Source organism: Pagrus major, chromosome 20, assembly GCF_040436345.1.
Source record: "Pagrus major chromosome 20, Pma_NU_1.0".
In the NCBI taxonomy this organism is placed as follows: domain Eukaryota; kingdom Metazoa; phylum Chordata; class Actinopteri; order Spariformes; family Sparidae; genus Pagrus; species Pagrus major.
Genome location: NC_133234.1, coordinates 15,224,462 through 15,238,023, shown reverse-complemented (window position 1 = coordinate 15,238,023; position 13,562 = coordinate 15,224,462). Strand labels below are relative to the sequence as shown.

At 39.3% G+C, this 13,562-nt stretch overlaps 1 protein-coding gene across 1 annotated transcript in view; it reads right to left on the bottom strand.

Annotated features, from left to right (window-relative positions):
- Positions 1-13,562, bottom strand: part of LOC141015507 (protocadherin-15-like) — a 169,969-nt gene that overhangs the window by 28,867 nt on the left and 127,540 nt on the right. The window contains exons 29-34 of the mRNA XM_073489602.1: positions 9,966-10,196; positions 9,548-9,636; positions 6,982-7,158; positions 6,413-6,631; positions 4,630-4,638; positions 2,942-3,052 (exon numbers count right to left, since the gene is read on the bottom strand). Of these exons, the coding sequence (XP_073345703.1) occupies positions 2,942-3,052; positions 4,630-4,638; positions 6,413-6,631; positions 6,982-7,158; positions 9,548-9,636; positions 9,966-10,196 (836 nt within the window). The remainder of the gene's footprint in view (positions 1-2,941; positions 3,053-4,629; positions 4,639-6,412; positions 6,632-6,981; positions 7,159-9,547; positions 9,637-9,965; positions 10,197-13,562) is intronic.

The following is a 13,562-nucleotide window of genomic DNA, read 5'->3' as shown; positions in this document are numbered from 1 at the left end:
GTCTCTATTCGACTCTTGGTTAACCAAACCAATAAGTATCAAATGAGGATAAATTAAACAAAATTTCCTAGAAGATGCAGAGAAACATGGGCGCTACAATAAGAGTTGAAGAGATATTGACTAGTAACCCAATAATAGAGTAGATGGACAATAACGTCCTTAAAAGGGACAGTTCAAATAAAAAACACATATGTTTCCTCTTACCTGTAGTGCCAAATCTATCCATCTAGATTGTCTTGGTGTGAGTTGCCAAGTTTTGGAGATATACAACAACAAAAACTCAACAGCAATATCTCTATCCAGAAATGGCAGTTACTCAAGGTGATCCAAAGATCTTGTTGAGACCATTTCACGTGGGAACTATTTTCTTTATGCAATATCTATTTTTGATTTTGGGGCAAACTGTCCCACTGAGGAGACTAAAGACCATTTTTGGGTAGCGTTACCTTTGGAAGTAACTTGTCACTTACTAGCATTAGAAAGTAACTCTTTACGTTACAGCATTACCTACTGAGAAAAGTAACTCTTTAGAGTACTTTTGCATTGTGAAATGAAACCCCTTTCTTGCGTATATTGCTAATGTTGTCCAGAGGATCCACGTTTTCATTTAGATGCATTGACCAAATTGAATCGCATATTCTACGACCCATAATCTGTTACTCTGCAGGCTAATACAAAAAGGAATGAAGGACACAATATCCCCTTCACAGTCCCCTTCAAGTGTTGCTTATGATAAGCAACACTTGAATTTCACATACAAAAGACTTATTTGCAAAACAAACACTCAATAAACTCACATTTATCTCATTATCTCAAAATGTCATTGTTAGAGGATGAATTTGGACAACTTTTTTTTTACTATGTTTTTGAAAGCAGCCACTTGATGAAAATCTTCAAGTAAACTAGAGAGGCTGGGCTCAAACTGAATATTGTTCTGTGGGCAGATCATTGACCTTTGTTTTATCTCCTCTACGGTGAGGACATTGTTATGCATTACAACAGGGAAACGGACGAGGAAAGAGCTGAATGTTGTTGAACTCTGTGGAGATAAAAATGCAGGGTTTATCTACGACAGTTAATGTATTCAAAAATCAGAGCTTTGTTCGATGTTAGTTTGATGTGGGGTTACAAGGTCCTGCTTGATTAATGAGAGATTGTGTCCGTCTTAACAAAATGTCAGCTCTTTTGGCCACTGGAAAATGTGAAACCAAGGAAAGAAAATGTCTCTAGACTACAAAAAAGCTTTGAGGCCTCATTCACAACAGTCTGAGGGTACTTTTAGAGACATTTTAACTCAGGCGATAAATCCTTACAAGGGCTTTGGGAATGCTCAACAAAGTAACTCGAGTGTGATGGATCAACAAGTTTTATTCCTGCGAGGGGCCGTGTTTGAGTTGATGTAACAAGTCGATCAAGAACAACATGCTCCAATCAGAGTTCAAAGACGTTTATGTATCATTAACTTTAAAGAACAGTCTTCACAGGCTGAAATGTGCTGCCATCTTGTGTGATCACACTCATTTCTTAGTTTGACATGAAATTGGCTCAAGGCTTTGACCAATTAGCTTAATTGCTGGCCTGTGCTGGCAAGATTGTTGAACAAGTCTGTCGATGATGTCGGTGTGTGTTTATCACTGACCTGAAGAATACCAATAGAGTTCACCGTATCCATCCAAGAGTTATTATTGCTGTGTGATTAGACTTAACTGATGATCATCACCTTTGCACTATTTTGATTTCCACTACAGACATCTTAATGCTGTGATCACTTTCGTTTTCTGTATTGTTGAGTTCTTGGTGCTATAGATGGAGTTTAATGTTGTGTTTGGGGGTTGTAGGTAAAGCACACTTTTCCTGATTGTCCAAGTCGTGGGCATTTTCATTTCTCCACTGCTTTTAGCATCTTTTAAAAAGGGGCTATATTTGAGATTTTTAGTTGAAAATGCTCAGTGATATCTTTGTTTTGCATTACAGAGATAACTAGGCTACTGAAGTAAGCATGATAACCAGCTTGCCCTTGCCCATCCTGGGCAAAAGCTCCTGTGCTAGCGTTGAAAACACTGGTCTTCGAGCGTCCAGTCCAAACTGCTAGCTGCATGCTGAACTGAGCTAAGTAGCTGCAGTTAGCAGCAGTTAGCAGTGACTCTGGTGACATGCTGTCCCTCTCCACGTGTTTTGAGTATGAATTTGACAGGTGGCCAATTCTTACATATTGCACCTTTAATGGTAATAGTATGTGATATTTGTTTCTGTATGGGGTGTCGTCTCTTTGATCCCATCATAAGATGGCAGTCTATATATCAAACACTTGGCTTTTTTACGAAGTTATCTGGATTCAAACTGCATCAGAACTATGTGTGCAGAGGTTTTAGTATGTTTCCTTCTTTCCTGTTCGCTTGCACCTCAGCATTATAGTTCCGAGTCACTGCTCCCGTCTCATTTTATGACAGTAATTGCCTAAATTCTGCATAAGTGTGAAAGAGCTTTCATGTTATCCCAAGTTGCTCCAGGCTAACAGCCCAATGCTTTGAAACTAAACCACAACTTTGTCTTGGTTAAAGTTATTTTGCTTTTTGTTTGTACTTATTTCCCATTATTTCCAATGCCTTTGTGTTATTTCTTATCACTGCCTTCCCATTTTGAATGCATGAAAGAGGTGAAACTGGGAAATTATGGTGTTTGTGCTAAAACTTACCTTGCGAATAATAGCTTTGGTCTGTCAGGAATCATAAGATATATTTGCAGAAGTATTCTCCATCGTGATGGTTAAAATGCAGGGAGATGAAATGTCATGGTACTTGACCGCATGTGTGGAAACCACAAAGCTCTCAAATCACAAAAGGCACACTGCCAAAGGCTCAAGTTGAACAGCCATAGAAAAGTGAGCTAATGCGTCTGCTTTGGCTCATCAATGCAAATGCCACTTTCACACTTCACTTACATGGCGTTGTCACCGAGCTCCTCATACAGGTTGTTGGCAGTGCCTCCCCCAGGTTTGCCCGTTGGCAGTGCCATCTGGATACGGGCTGTTTTGGCACACTCTGCCTGGCGTCTGGACACAGCGGGGAGGAATCACAGTTAGTTATCCAAAGTTAGAATAAAATCCAGACCTTCAAAAGTAGTGAAATGGTTATAATCAGGAAAGGAGGGCTTGTAACCTCTTTCTTCGTTCAACAGATCTCAGCTTTTAGGCTTTCAACCATTTCCTTGGGCGAGTCCTCGTGTAACTCCTATTTATGTGTATATGAAATATTAGTATATATGTTTTCACGTCGTGAATATAGGTTAATTTCACTAAAGCATAGTGAAGTGAAATCTATGTGCATCTATGTGCGAGTATGCAGTCCTATTCAATTACCTTTTTAGAAGGGCCAGATTTGATTATTTACATTCCCTACGTCAGACCTGTAAAGCTCAGAATGTAAATGTGTTAAATATAATTACTTTATCTTTTTGTCAGCTTTGTCTTTTACTTTTCACCAAGAATTACTTGAAGAAGAAGTATTAAACATACAAATGTACAGGAAAGAAACAACGAACCTTTTTAATCTTAGAAGGAGGTTGTCAGTTTGACTGCTATTCCCTTTGCTTAAACAGACGTTTTAATGACATACGAATATTTTTGTGGATGTATGAAGAGGCTAATTAGCATAAGAACAAAAATATCAAAGGGCCATAATAAGGTTGCTATTCTGCCAGGGCTGCCAGCTGAATAGATCTGATGTAGCCTTGAGCCATGCTGGTCTGTCCATCATTTTGGTGCAGACTTAACTATTAACAATAATTACATCAAAATTAATTCATGCTTCACAGAGGATCAGCCTGTTAACTCTTGTGATCCCCTGACCTTGTTTAGCATTTCTAGCACAACAATGACTTTGATGCATTGTACTTTAGAGAAACATCTTAATAACTAACAAGAAGGTTTGTGCTCAGGATCAATTGTGATGCCAAACAGTCACCAATGTTGCAACATCTGTCAACAATTGAATTCCTCTGATTTCTCTTGAATAAGCTGCCTTAATTCATTGCAAAAGGACCTGACAGAGCTCATGGAATGGGAGCACAAACCAGAAAAACAACAAACGTCTATTTCCTAGTACAGCCTATTCACTTCATGCTTGAGATGTTCATTTGTGGCATGCTAAAACATCGTGTAAGGGTAACATGAGGACTGAAGAGTCTGCAAAGTGACTCAAATGTGACAGCAAAATATAGGAAATGTTAGCTACTGTAAGCTGCTACTCATACCAAAAAAAGCTCTATAACAAAACCCCTGAGTTTATACGGAAAAAATATATAATACTCATGTTGGGATCCACAGATGAACTCTGAACTGAACGCAGTCCCCCACAATCCTCCAGGTCTTCACACCAAGGTGCAAAGACTGCCCCAACACTCATGACCACACGCAGACATACTCTCGTAAAAGCATCACTCTTGGACATTTACTGATTCTGTGTTCTTCAGGATTCATTTGATTGTTCACCGTCCTCTTCGTTTCACCGCCCTTCCTGATCTCATCCGTTTTATTGTACCATGAAAGTCAACAGATTAATCACAATGAAAGGTGTATAAGACAGCCATGACTTTAGTATTCTAGACTAGGAATATGAAAGCAGTACTCACTCTTTGAATCTGGTGGTGGCAGAAGCATCAGACGGAGAGACAGGGAAAGAGAGAGAAAGATTAGTGATTATTTGAATCATAAATCACAGTACCTCCTGTTAGTCTGGTTTACTTATTGTAATTTACAAGCAAGTCGGACAATTGGTCTTCATTAGAGTCATTTAACAACAGAGGCTAGTGATAATTATGCTGATGATTACTACTGTTTTTCTTTCTTCAAGGCTCCTCTCCTCACTCTTGTTATTTGTCTCATGATGAGTAGCTCCCTCCAGAATGCGCTGATCCAGTTTAAGTGTGTGTGTGTGTGTTCGTTTGTGTGTTTAGGAGACGGAGGAAATTAATAGCCTTTCACGGTGGTTAGCTAAACAAACTATTAGAATTGGCACTGTGGGACAGGCTGCCATGCTGAATCATCTGGGGAAGTGACTGGCCCAGGTGATAAAATGATAAATAGTGCAAAAGGACGTCCTGTGGGAAAGGCTGCCAGCTTTGTCTATTTTTCTGTCTGTCTGCAGTCTCTTAAAAGTAATTCAGACATTTTCTAAATGGCTTGTTATCTTTGTTAGCCTTCCAGTCCAATCCTCCTTTTTTTTTAGACCCACATGCCTTTAGGACCTAAATTCACATATTGGTATTAAGCAGCACCAAATTGATGTTGGAGTAGGTGTTTTCACGTTAGTGGCTAGAATGTGTAAACCAGAAAGAACATTATAAGCTTCAAATATAGGAATTATCGCTCAACTGTTGAATGCAATAGATTTAATAGCTGACTATGATTTTTTTACACAATAATCTACCACTTTGTTCAATGATGGTCTTTCAGTACTTTCAAAACTAAAAATTAGCTAAAAACATTTTGTTTTTCCTGAAAAGGCTTTCAGATGTGGTTCAATGTACATGACTGAAAATAGCAGTGCTACAGTGCCCACATTCATCATTATTTGGAACAGTTTGGGAACCCAGTGCAAAGGTATTATTACCCTTTGAGGTAGCTGGATTTGCGAGATCATGATCATGAGATCTTGCAAATCCATCTTGCCAGGCTTCAAGCTTAGGTTCTGATCACACAGAGACTCGTCGCCATAGGTGAGATTACTTTAAAAACACCTTGGAAAAGCCTGTTTTGGACAAAACAGCGTGGTGTGCCTGTAAAGCCAGGCTGCCTGCACATCTGGCCATCATATGTGATTAATGGGGAAAGAGTTGCGACTCTGCACCTTGCACTGAAAAGTTGACGATATTTCAACTTCTGAAAACTGCTAGAAAACCGTGGCACTCAGTGTTGCGTCTTGGTGTGATCGGCCTCTAAGTGCATGTGGCCAAACACAGGCGTTAAACCAATCAGGAACCTTTGAGCAACTCCTCCCGACTGGCATCAGTTAGTGTTTGATTTATGAACTGGCTCCGCTTGTCCTACAGTTGATCTGATTGGCTGAAGTTAGCCTGTGATAAACAGTGATAGATAGTCCGTCCAATCCCCTGCCGAGTACTTTCTGAAAGTGCCTGCTCAACAGTTTCTAGAGGCGCCTTTACAAATGGTTCTGTGCAACAAACCATCTCCAACCGTCAGGTTAATTATGAGGATCGCCCCGCTGTTGTTTTGGTCTTTTCATGGGATTTGTTGAAAAAAGGAAAGTAGAGTCTTATCTTTTAAACACAAGCCTATCAGAGGGACGGTAAGCTCCTACAGCCTCATTCAGTCCAAGCTGTCTCTGATTAAACTTCAACTTTTATTCCAAAACCATTAAGAAAAAAAGAAATACTACACATAATTCATACTCACTGTCTGTAGGTAATAATGACGATCAATATGGCGGGGACACAGCAGATTATTATAATAACCGCCAGAGCCAGCAGCGCCCCCTCTGTGTAGCCTACAGTCTGCACCGCTTTCTTCACGCTGGTCACCACTTCAGGTGTTCGGATCTCCAGAATCCGTCCACCGGGAGGGAGGAAGGGCTGGAACTCTTTATTGATGTCCAAGAGTTTACCATCAAGAAACCTTGGGAGGAGAGACACATAATGCAACTAAGACCAACCATATTTGCCAATAAAGACTGCACATTCACAGCTGTTACTCTATTACTTCTTAATGCAAGTGATGCAGTTATACATTCTCATTACTTAATAAATAAAAATAAGGACTGACAAAACTTTTCTTCTTGTTTGATTGAGCTGCCAGAGAGTACAAGACAGGCAAATTACCTGAAAACTTGTGTGAATGGCAGCACTCCAAAAAACTAATTGAGGGCAATTAATTTGGGAATTTCTTAATTGCAATGAAATTTAGGATATAAAGCTTTTGGAGAGCTGCCATCTTACTTGTCATAGATTTGTTGGCGAAGTTCTTACTTGTAGAGCTCCTGTCGAGATACAGCTCTATTCGTCAGCGGGTCGATGGCATAAATCATGAGGTCCGACTTGGTGTAGTCCTCCTGCTCCAATCCATCACCATGGCGATGGGGCCCGATGGTTTCCACGACAACCTTTGCTCCTGGTATCTGTTCCTGGACGTAGCGTTCCAAAATTCTAAAGATGAAAAAATATGGATTTTGAGTTGTGGGATCGCATATTTCTAACTCCTTTAGGATACCAACATGGTCGACACAGATACAAAAACACACCTCTGAGGAAACTAGCATGTTCTTTCAAACATGCAGACACACAGCTCCTCAGAGTCAGGTCACACCACACACACCGAACAGACACACTCACATTTTTTTCATCCCACCAGCTAGACAGACTCATGCTGTGCAATATTGATTTCTGTACCCTCGGAAACACCTGCTCACAGCAGGAATGGCCCCACTAAGGTTTGCATTTATGTGTATGTCTCTCTGTGTGTGTGTGTGTGTGTGTGTGTGTGTGTTTGTGTGTGTGTGTGAGAGAGAGAGAAAGGAAGCCAGCGAGGCAGACAGAAAGGATGGTAAGCGCTTTAAAACATCTTTATCAAGTTGGGGCAAAAATGAGAAGCATTACAGTTTCTGTCTGTAGAAGCAGAAATATACCATAATATATGTGCAGGAATGTGGGGTTTGTGTTCAGTATCTACATCTTGCCGTTCTTCAGACGAATGAAAATATATTGGCCAACTGTGGAGGGAGATAATATTACTTGATTCAAGCAAATTCCTCAAACAAGCTGAGCTGCATCAAAGCAAAGTCAGAGTATCACATATTTAACACCGTAGTGTTGATAAGGTCATGTTTTCAGGGCTCCAAATGTTTTGAATGTACCGAGGAATATTTTAAATAAACAGTTTGAGTTAGCTTCAAGGGACAGAAAGTGGGGGAGGATTATAAAAAAGCCAACTGGTGGCACAGGTAACAAAAACAGGTAACATTTCAATTTCCGGGAAAATATGTCCTTATAGTCACTTACAAGGATCTGGGTTAAACCCTGTCTGGATTTGTTAACCCCCCTACACCTTAATACCAACAAAAGACAAAAACAACAGTACAATATAAAGATATATGATGAGCTAAATCTGCAACCACAGCTTGGTTTGTTTTAATAAATTAACAGGAAATGTCTTTGCTGTGTGTCTGTGGTCTAGCTGTGGTGGTCTAATGCCTGTCCCCGTTACAGTCCCTGTGTGAGTTCTAACTCAACAAAGCACTCTGAGCTTCATTCTTACTAGGACACTTTTTAAGGATAAAAACTCTATTTTTAAACACAACACTGTTTGTGCTCTTTACCAAGTCTGGTTGATTTCCCCGTGGTAGCAATTACAGCCCCAGCCCTTCTTATGAACACGCAACATAGCTAAATCAATATAAGGGAACCACTGACTGGTAGAACTGTGTGATGTAAAAAGGCATTAAATCAAGGCTGAAACTTACATTTCAATATTGCATGTCTCATTACTTCATATGCACACACTCTCATATAAAACTGTGACTTTTGAACCATTACTGAGCCTTTGGGCTTGCAGTGACAATGTACATATGGACAGCAAGAGGTGCTTTTCACCTTTAAGATGAAATAGTATATTCGGAGGTATAAGAGTAGGGCGGGGTGACATGGTCTCAAAATAATATCACAATATATTTAGGTTATATTGAGGTCGTTGTTTTTGAAATCTCCTCAAAAAACACTTAATGAAACAAAATCAAATATCAATATATTTTTTCACCAAATTCCTCAATATTGATACTGTGACAATATTGTGGGGATGAATATTACCGGAATATATTAGTTAAATATTAACACAATGACACTTCTGATTAACAGTTCTCTGTCGTCTGGAGATTAGGGTTGCCACTATTTAATTTATTGAAGTAAAAATCAATCCAACATCTCAGATCAATCATTTAGATGATTGTCTTCACAATAAGGGGTATCAAGATACTGCCTTTGAATTTGATGATCAAACTTTAAGCTAATTTTGATAGATTTCTAATTTTCAAACAAAATCACGATACCCCAAGTGGATTTAACAACTAAGTAGGTAAAGACAAGTATTAGAACAACTAGAACGGTCTAGTAAGTTCAGGAAATTACGTCACTTTACTGTAATGCAGCCTTTAAAACCAGAAAAAGACAACATGTATGCCATATCACGATATAACAATATCTATAATCTAATATGATATAGGGTCGATATTGATATTTTGCCCAGCCCTGTATCACAATATAAGAGGAGACTTTTGTTGGGCAACTGTTCAGTCTAACAATAAATTGAATATCTACAGAGTCAATGGTTGTTCCTCAACAGCTTTTTGTTATGTTGATGGTCCATGTTGAACCCAAACTGCCTGCTCTCCAGATAAGAACATCAGTATAGTTCCTAAAAATTGAATAAAAGACTGATTCTCATCACTCAGGGCACACGTTGTACAGCCAGTTTAATGCTCAACATGATTTATTCATATATTCTGTTCTAAATAAGTTTAAAACGTGGTTGAATGTTCATTACCTGAGCAGTTTGCCTTTGTTTTTCTCCACATAAGTTGGAGGGACGTTTGATACGACCACCTGCATGTCCAGCTGGTTCACGACGGACACCTACACAACAAAGAAAATGCAGATAAAACGCAATGTGTTCAGCTGTGCATAATTTCACTCAACTTGGCGCCTTCATCACTGAAAAAAAAGTTGGAATTGGAAAAGATAACATTTTCAGATCAACTATGTTTCAAGCTTTTGACAATCTGAAATTGTTTTCACATTTTTTATCGACTTCAAGGACGCTCTGGGAGCCACATAAATCGCATTAACCATTCGTTCAACCATTCAATTTGTTTGAGGGGAAATGTAGAATATAAGACGAAATAAACCTTTTTACAGGAACATTATAAACCTGTCAGCAATGTCAAAATTGTATATATACACACCACTATCTCAGCCTTGCTGCTGTGTCCTTGACCATAGTTGTCTGTAGCGACCACCTCGAACTTAAAATATGACCTCCTCATGTTACGGTACATGATCGCCGTCTTCACCACGCCGCTGTACGGTTCGATGACGAAGCCGTCTTTGCTGTCTTTAGTGTCTTTACCAGCGGGAGGGGGAATGATGAGCCGGTACATCATAGAACTGTAGTTACCAGTGTCTTTGTCCAGGGCCTGTAAAGTGAGGAAAATAATAATTAATACATGGTGTCATTATTATAATCATCATCCCAACAACACTGTGATCAAGTCATTGTTGCTGTTATCATAATTATAAATTACTTGATCTGTGATGATTCTAATCACGGTGATCCCGCCACCTCCTTATTTTCGATACGAGGTGTTTGCAGCTAATCAATACGCAGCGCTGCCATGTATATTGATCATTCCAGAACTGATATCCGCTCACCAAAAGGCCACATTTTACTGTTGCTTTTATCTCGCAGGGGACACCTGTCAGTGCGTTTATTGTTTGGTGTAGTACTCTGAATCAGCAGTAGGGGATAAAGTGGTGCCTTGAGCTGTATGCAGGTACTGTATATTTATAGCTCACTATCAAGTCTCTCCCTCATTCACACATACATGCAAACCCCACGTTTACATCCAGACACACTCACAAAGACAGACATTGATTTATTGCCAGGTCTTTATAAGAGGGGCTGGGAATACAGACTACTGATTCAGCTCTGAGACGCCCACAACATCAAAGCTAACAATATTACAGCAAGAACCAAAAAAATGTAATTTTTTCTCATGGCCAGGGAATAAGGAAATGGAAGCAGTGAGGAAATAAAGGCATACATATAGAGTGATGGGGGAATAAGGGAGGACCAAGGCAAGAAAAGATGTATAGATCTATTTTTTGTGTGTTTTTTACTTACAGAGTTAAGTTAGAGTAACTTTTTAGGAATACATTGAATGCCTGCAGTAATATCAATCAGCTGTTAGTATAGCTGTGTCCAAAATCCACTTACCTTCAAATTCATAGCTGGTATTGTGTATTTTATGTTTACACTGGAAAAGAGCCAATTTAACTATACTTAAAAGAGTCAGTGTGGCTAATAAAATCCTTAATTTTTGAGTTGTATTTACAGCTGTGAAAAAAGATGAAAAAGAAAACAAAAATAAGGACTAAACTGCTGAAGAGACATTTTGATGTCTCTTTAAAGTATATGAGATTTTGAACACTGATAAAGCACCAAAAGTTTTACCTCTGATAAGGAGGTTTTGTTTTCACCTACGACAGTTTGTTTGTTTGTTGCACTGTAAAATCTGAAGTGACTTTACTTAAATGATGTGAGTGTTGCGGGGCTATTGAGATTGATACTGGATTATGATTTATTGAGTTAAAGGGGACTGTTGGGCCTTGGTGGACGTATGTGCTCTACTGAGTGCTATGTAAAGATATAGTGGAGCAACGGCATCACAAGCAAAGAATGAAGTCACTCTCCCTCTGAGTGTGTTGGAACCTGAGCTTCTCAGTAGCCTGTAGTTTTGACAGTTGGGCGTCTTAGTGCATGTGAGCGATTTTGGAGAGAGATAGTTAATTGTTGAGTTTCGTTTCTTGGTTGTCAAAACTGACGCTTTGGGCGAGACTTAACAATTAACAATCTTTCTCCAGTATCGCTTTCTACATCTTTAATTGGCAGCCCTCTTATTGTCACACTTGAATGCATTGCATCATTCCCTGTAAGTACAAAGCCGTTAATAAAGTATGTTGATTTCAGTATAGTAACTGTGTTCTAAGTGACAGTTTTTGGTGAAAACTAAAAGCCTTTTAGTATCACTTAACAGCATATATTCAAAAATAAATGCATTCATGAAGCACTTTAACAAAGTGCTGGAGAGAGAGGCTGGAGAGTGAAAGAAAGGTAGATTCCAGACATTTGCATTTTGGATTGGTTGTTGAATTCAAATCAGAAAAACAAGACAATCTTTGCAGGTAATGAATAGGTTCGCTAATGCGAAGCTCAGCTAATAAATAACTGCGTTCTGGCATCCTCTGAGGGACAAAAAGACAGAACTGCACATGTACTTGAACAAGTACGCTTTGAAGGCATGACAGCCCTGCATGAAGCAATACACACAATTAAAAAATATACACACTCACACACATTCACTCACTCAAAACTCATTAAGACAACGCATGTGCTTCAGACAGATGTGATGGAATTAGTTATACTTGAGTGAAACCACTGAGATTGAAACTGCACGTGTCTCAAACTTTCAATCTTTTGTCTTACACTTTCATCTGGATGTTCGCATGTGTGCCGCCAGCATCGCTGTCCATCTTTCTAGTCCACCCCCCGACTCCATCTATTCATCTACACATGAATCATGTATGTCTTCCTTTCCTTCTTCTGTCCAGTCAGTTTGCGTCTCCGCAGGATGCCAGTTATCTTTATCCAACCATCAATCCTCTCCCTTCCTTCCAACCTCCACATCTATCGCCTCTCCCTGCGGTGATCAAGCTGACTAGCAGGCTATTAGTTCTTCCTGTCAGTCTGCTCAAGTATTTAAAGAGGTCAGGTGACGGTAGAGCAGGTTGCTGTAAAGTAGCTCCAACCAAATATAGTCTTAAAATCTGTATGCAAAACCAGCGCCGCAGGTGTTTGCAGCAGAGGAATAATAATTTGAGATACCAGGTTTATCAGTGAGAAAAGTAAATTTTCTACACTTGTGAAACAGGTTTTGAATATGACTCTTTGTTGCATGCTCTCCCTTATTCTCTCATCTTTCCTGTCACTCTCACGGTGTGTGATCTAATGAAGCAGGAATATCTAAGAATGATCTTAAAAACTGTAATAAAATATTAAAGCAGATACTTTCCTGCTAGAGACCCTGCCCGAGTCTCTTGTGGCATCCTGGCTCATTAAAACATATTGCCGCTTCTCAGATAGGGGCTGAAAGATAGACTCTGTGACCCATTTTGGGTCCTGAAAGGCATTTTAATAATACGAGAGTCGCTCGAGTTGTTTACAGTGATATGAAATTCTCCAGAGTTAGGTTAAAAGACAGGGAAACAAAAAGATGTATCAATTAACAGGGAGATGGAGGTAGATGTCGAGGGAGCGACACAGAGAATAATCTTAACGATTAATCTTGTTACATGGCTAAATATGTCTTCATTTAAAATAAACAACAAAAAAACAGCACACACATCTGCACAGGCACTGTATGCACTTTCGTACTGAGCTAAAGTGAATTGTGATGGAAAGCTGTCATGGTTGGATCACTTATCTGTCCAAGTCATAATATTTTGAGTCTCACATTAAAGTCGAGGATATTCTTTTAAGCAAGAATTGGTAGCACAAGATTGGACGAGGCGTTTCAGGAGCAGTGTTTTCTGTGGGAGAGAGGAGCTTCTGTTGGTGTGGACTTTGGGCTTTCTTAATTTTAATGCCTTTTATGAGCACAATAACCTTTATAACACACTGAAGGAAAAAAAACAAAACAGCATTATAGGTTTCCTTTCAAATATAAACTGATTCATGCAACAATATTACAAACTGAAGCCGAAAAAGATGTAATACAGATGAA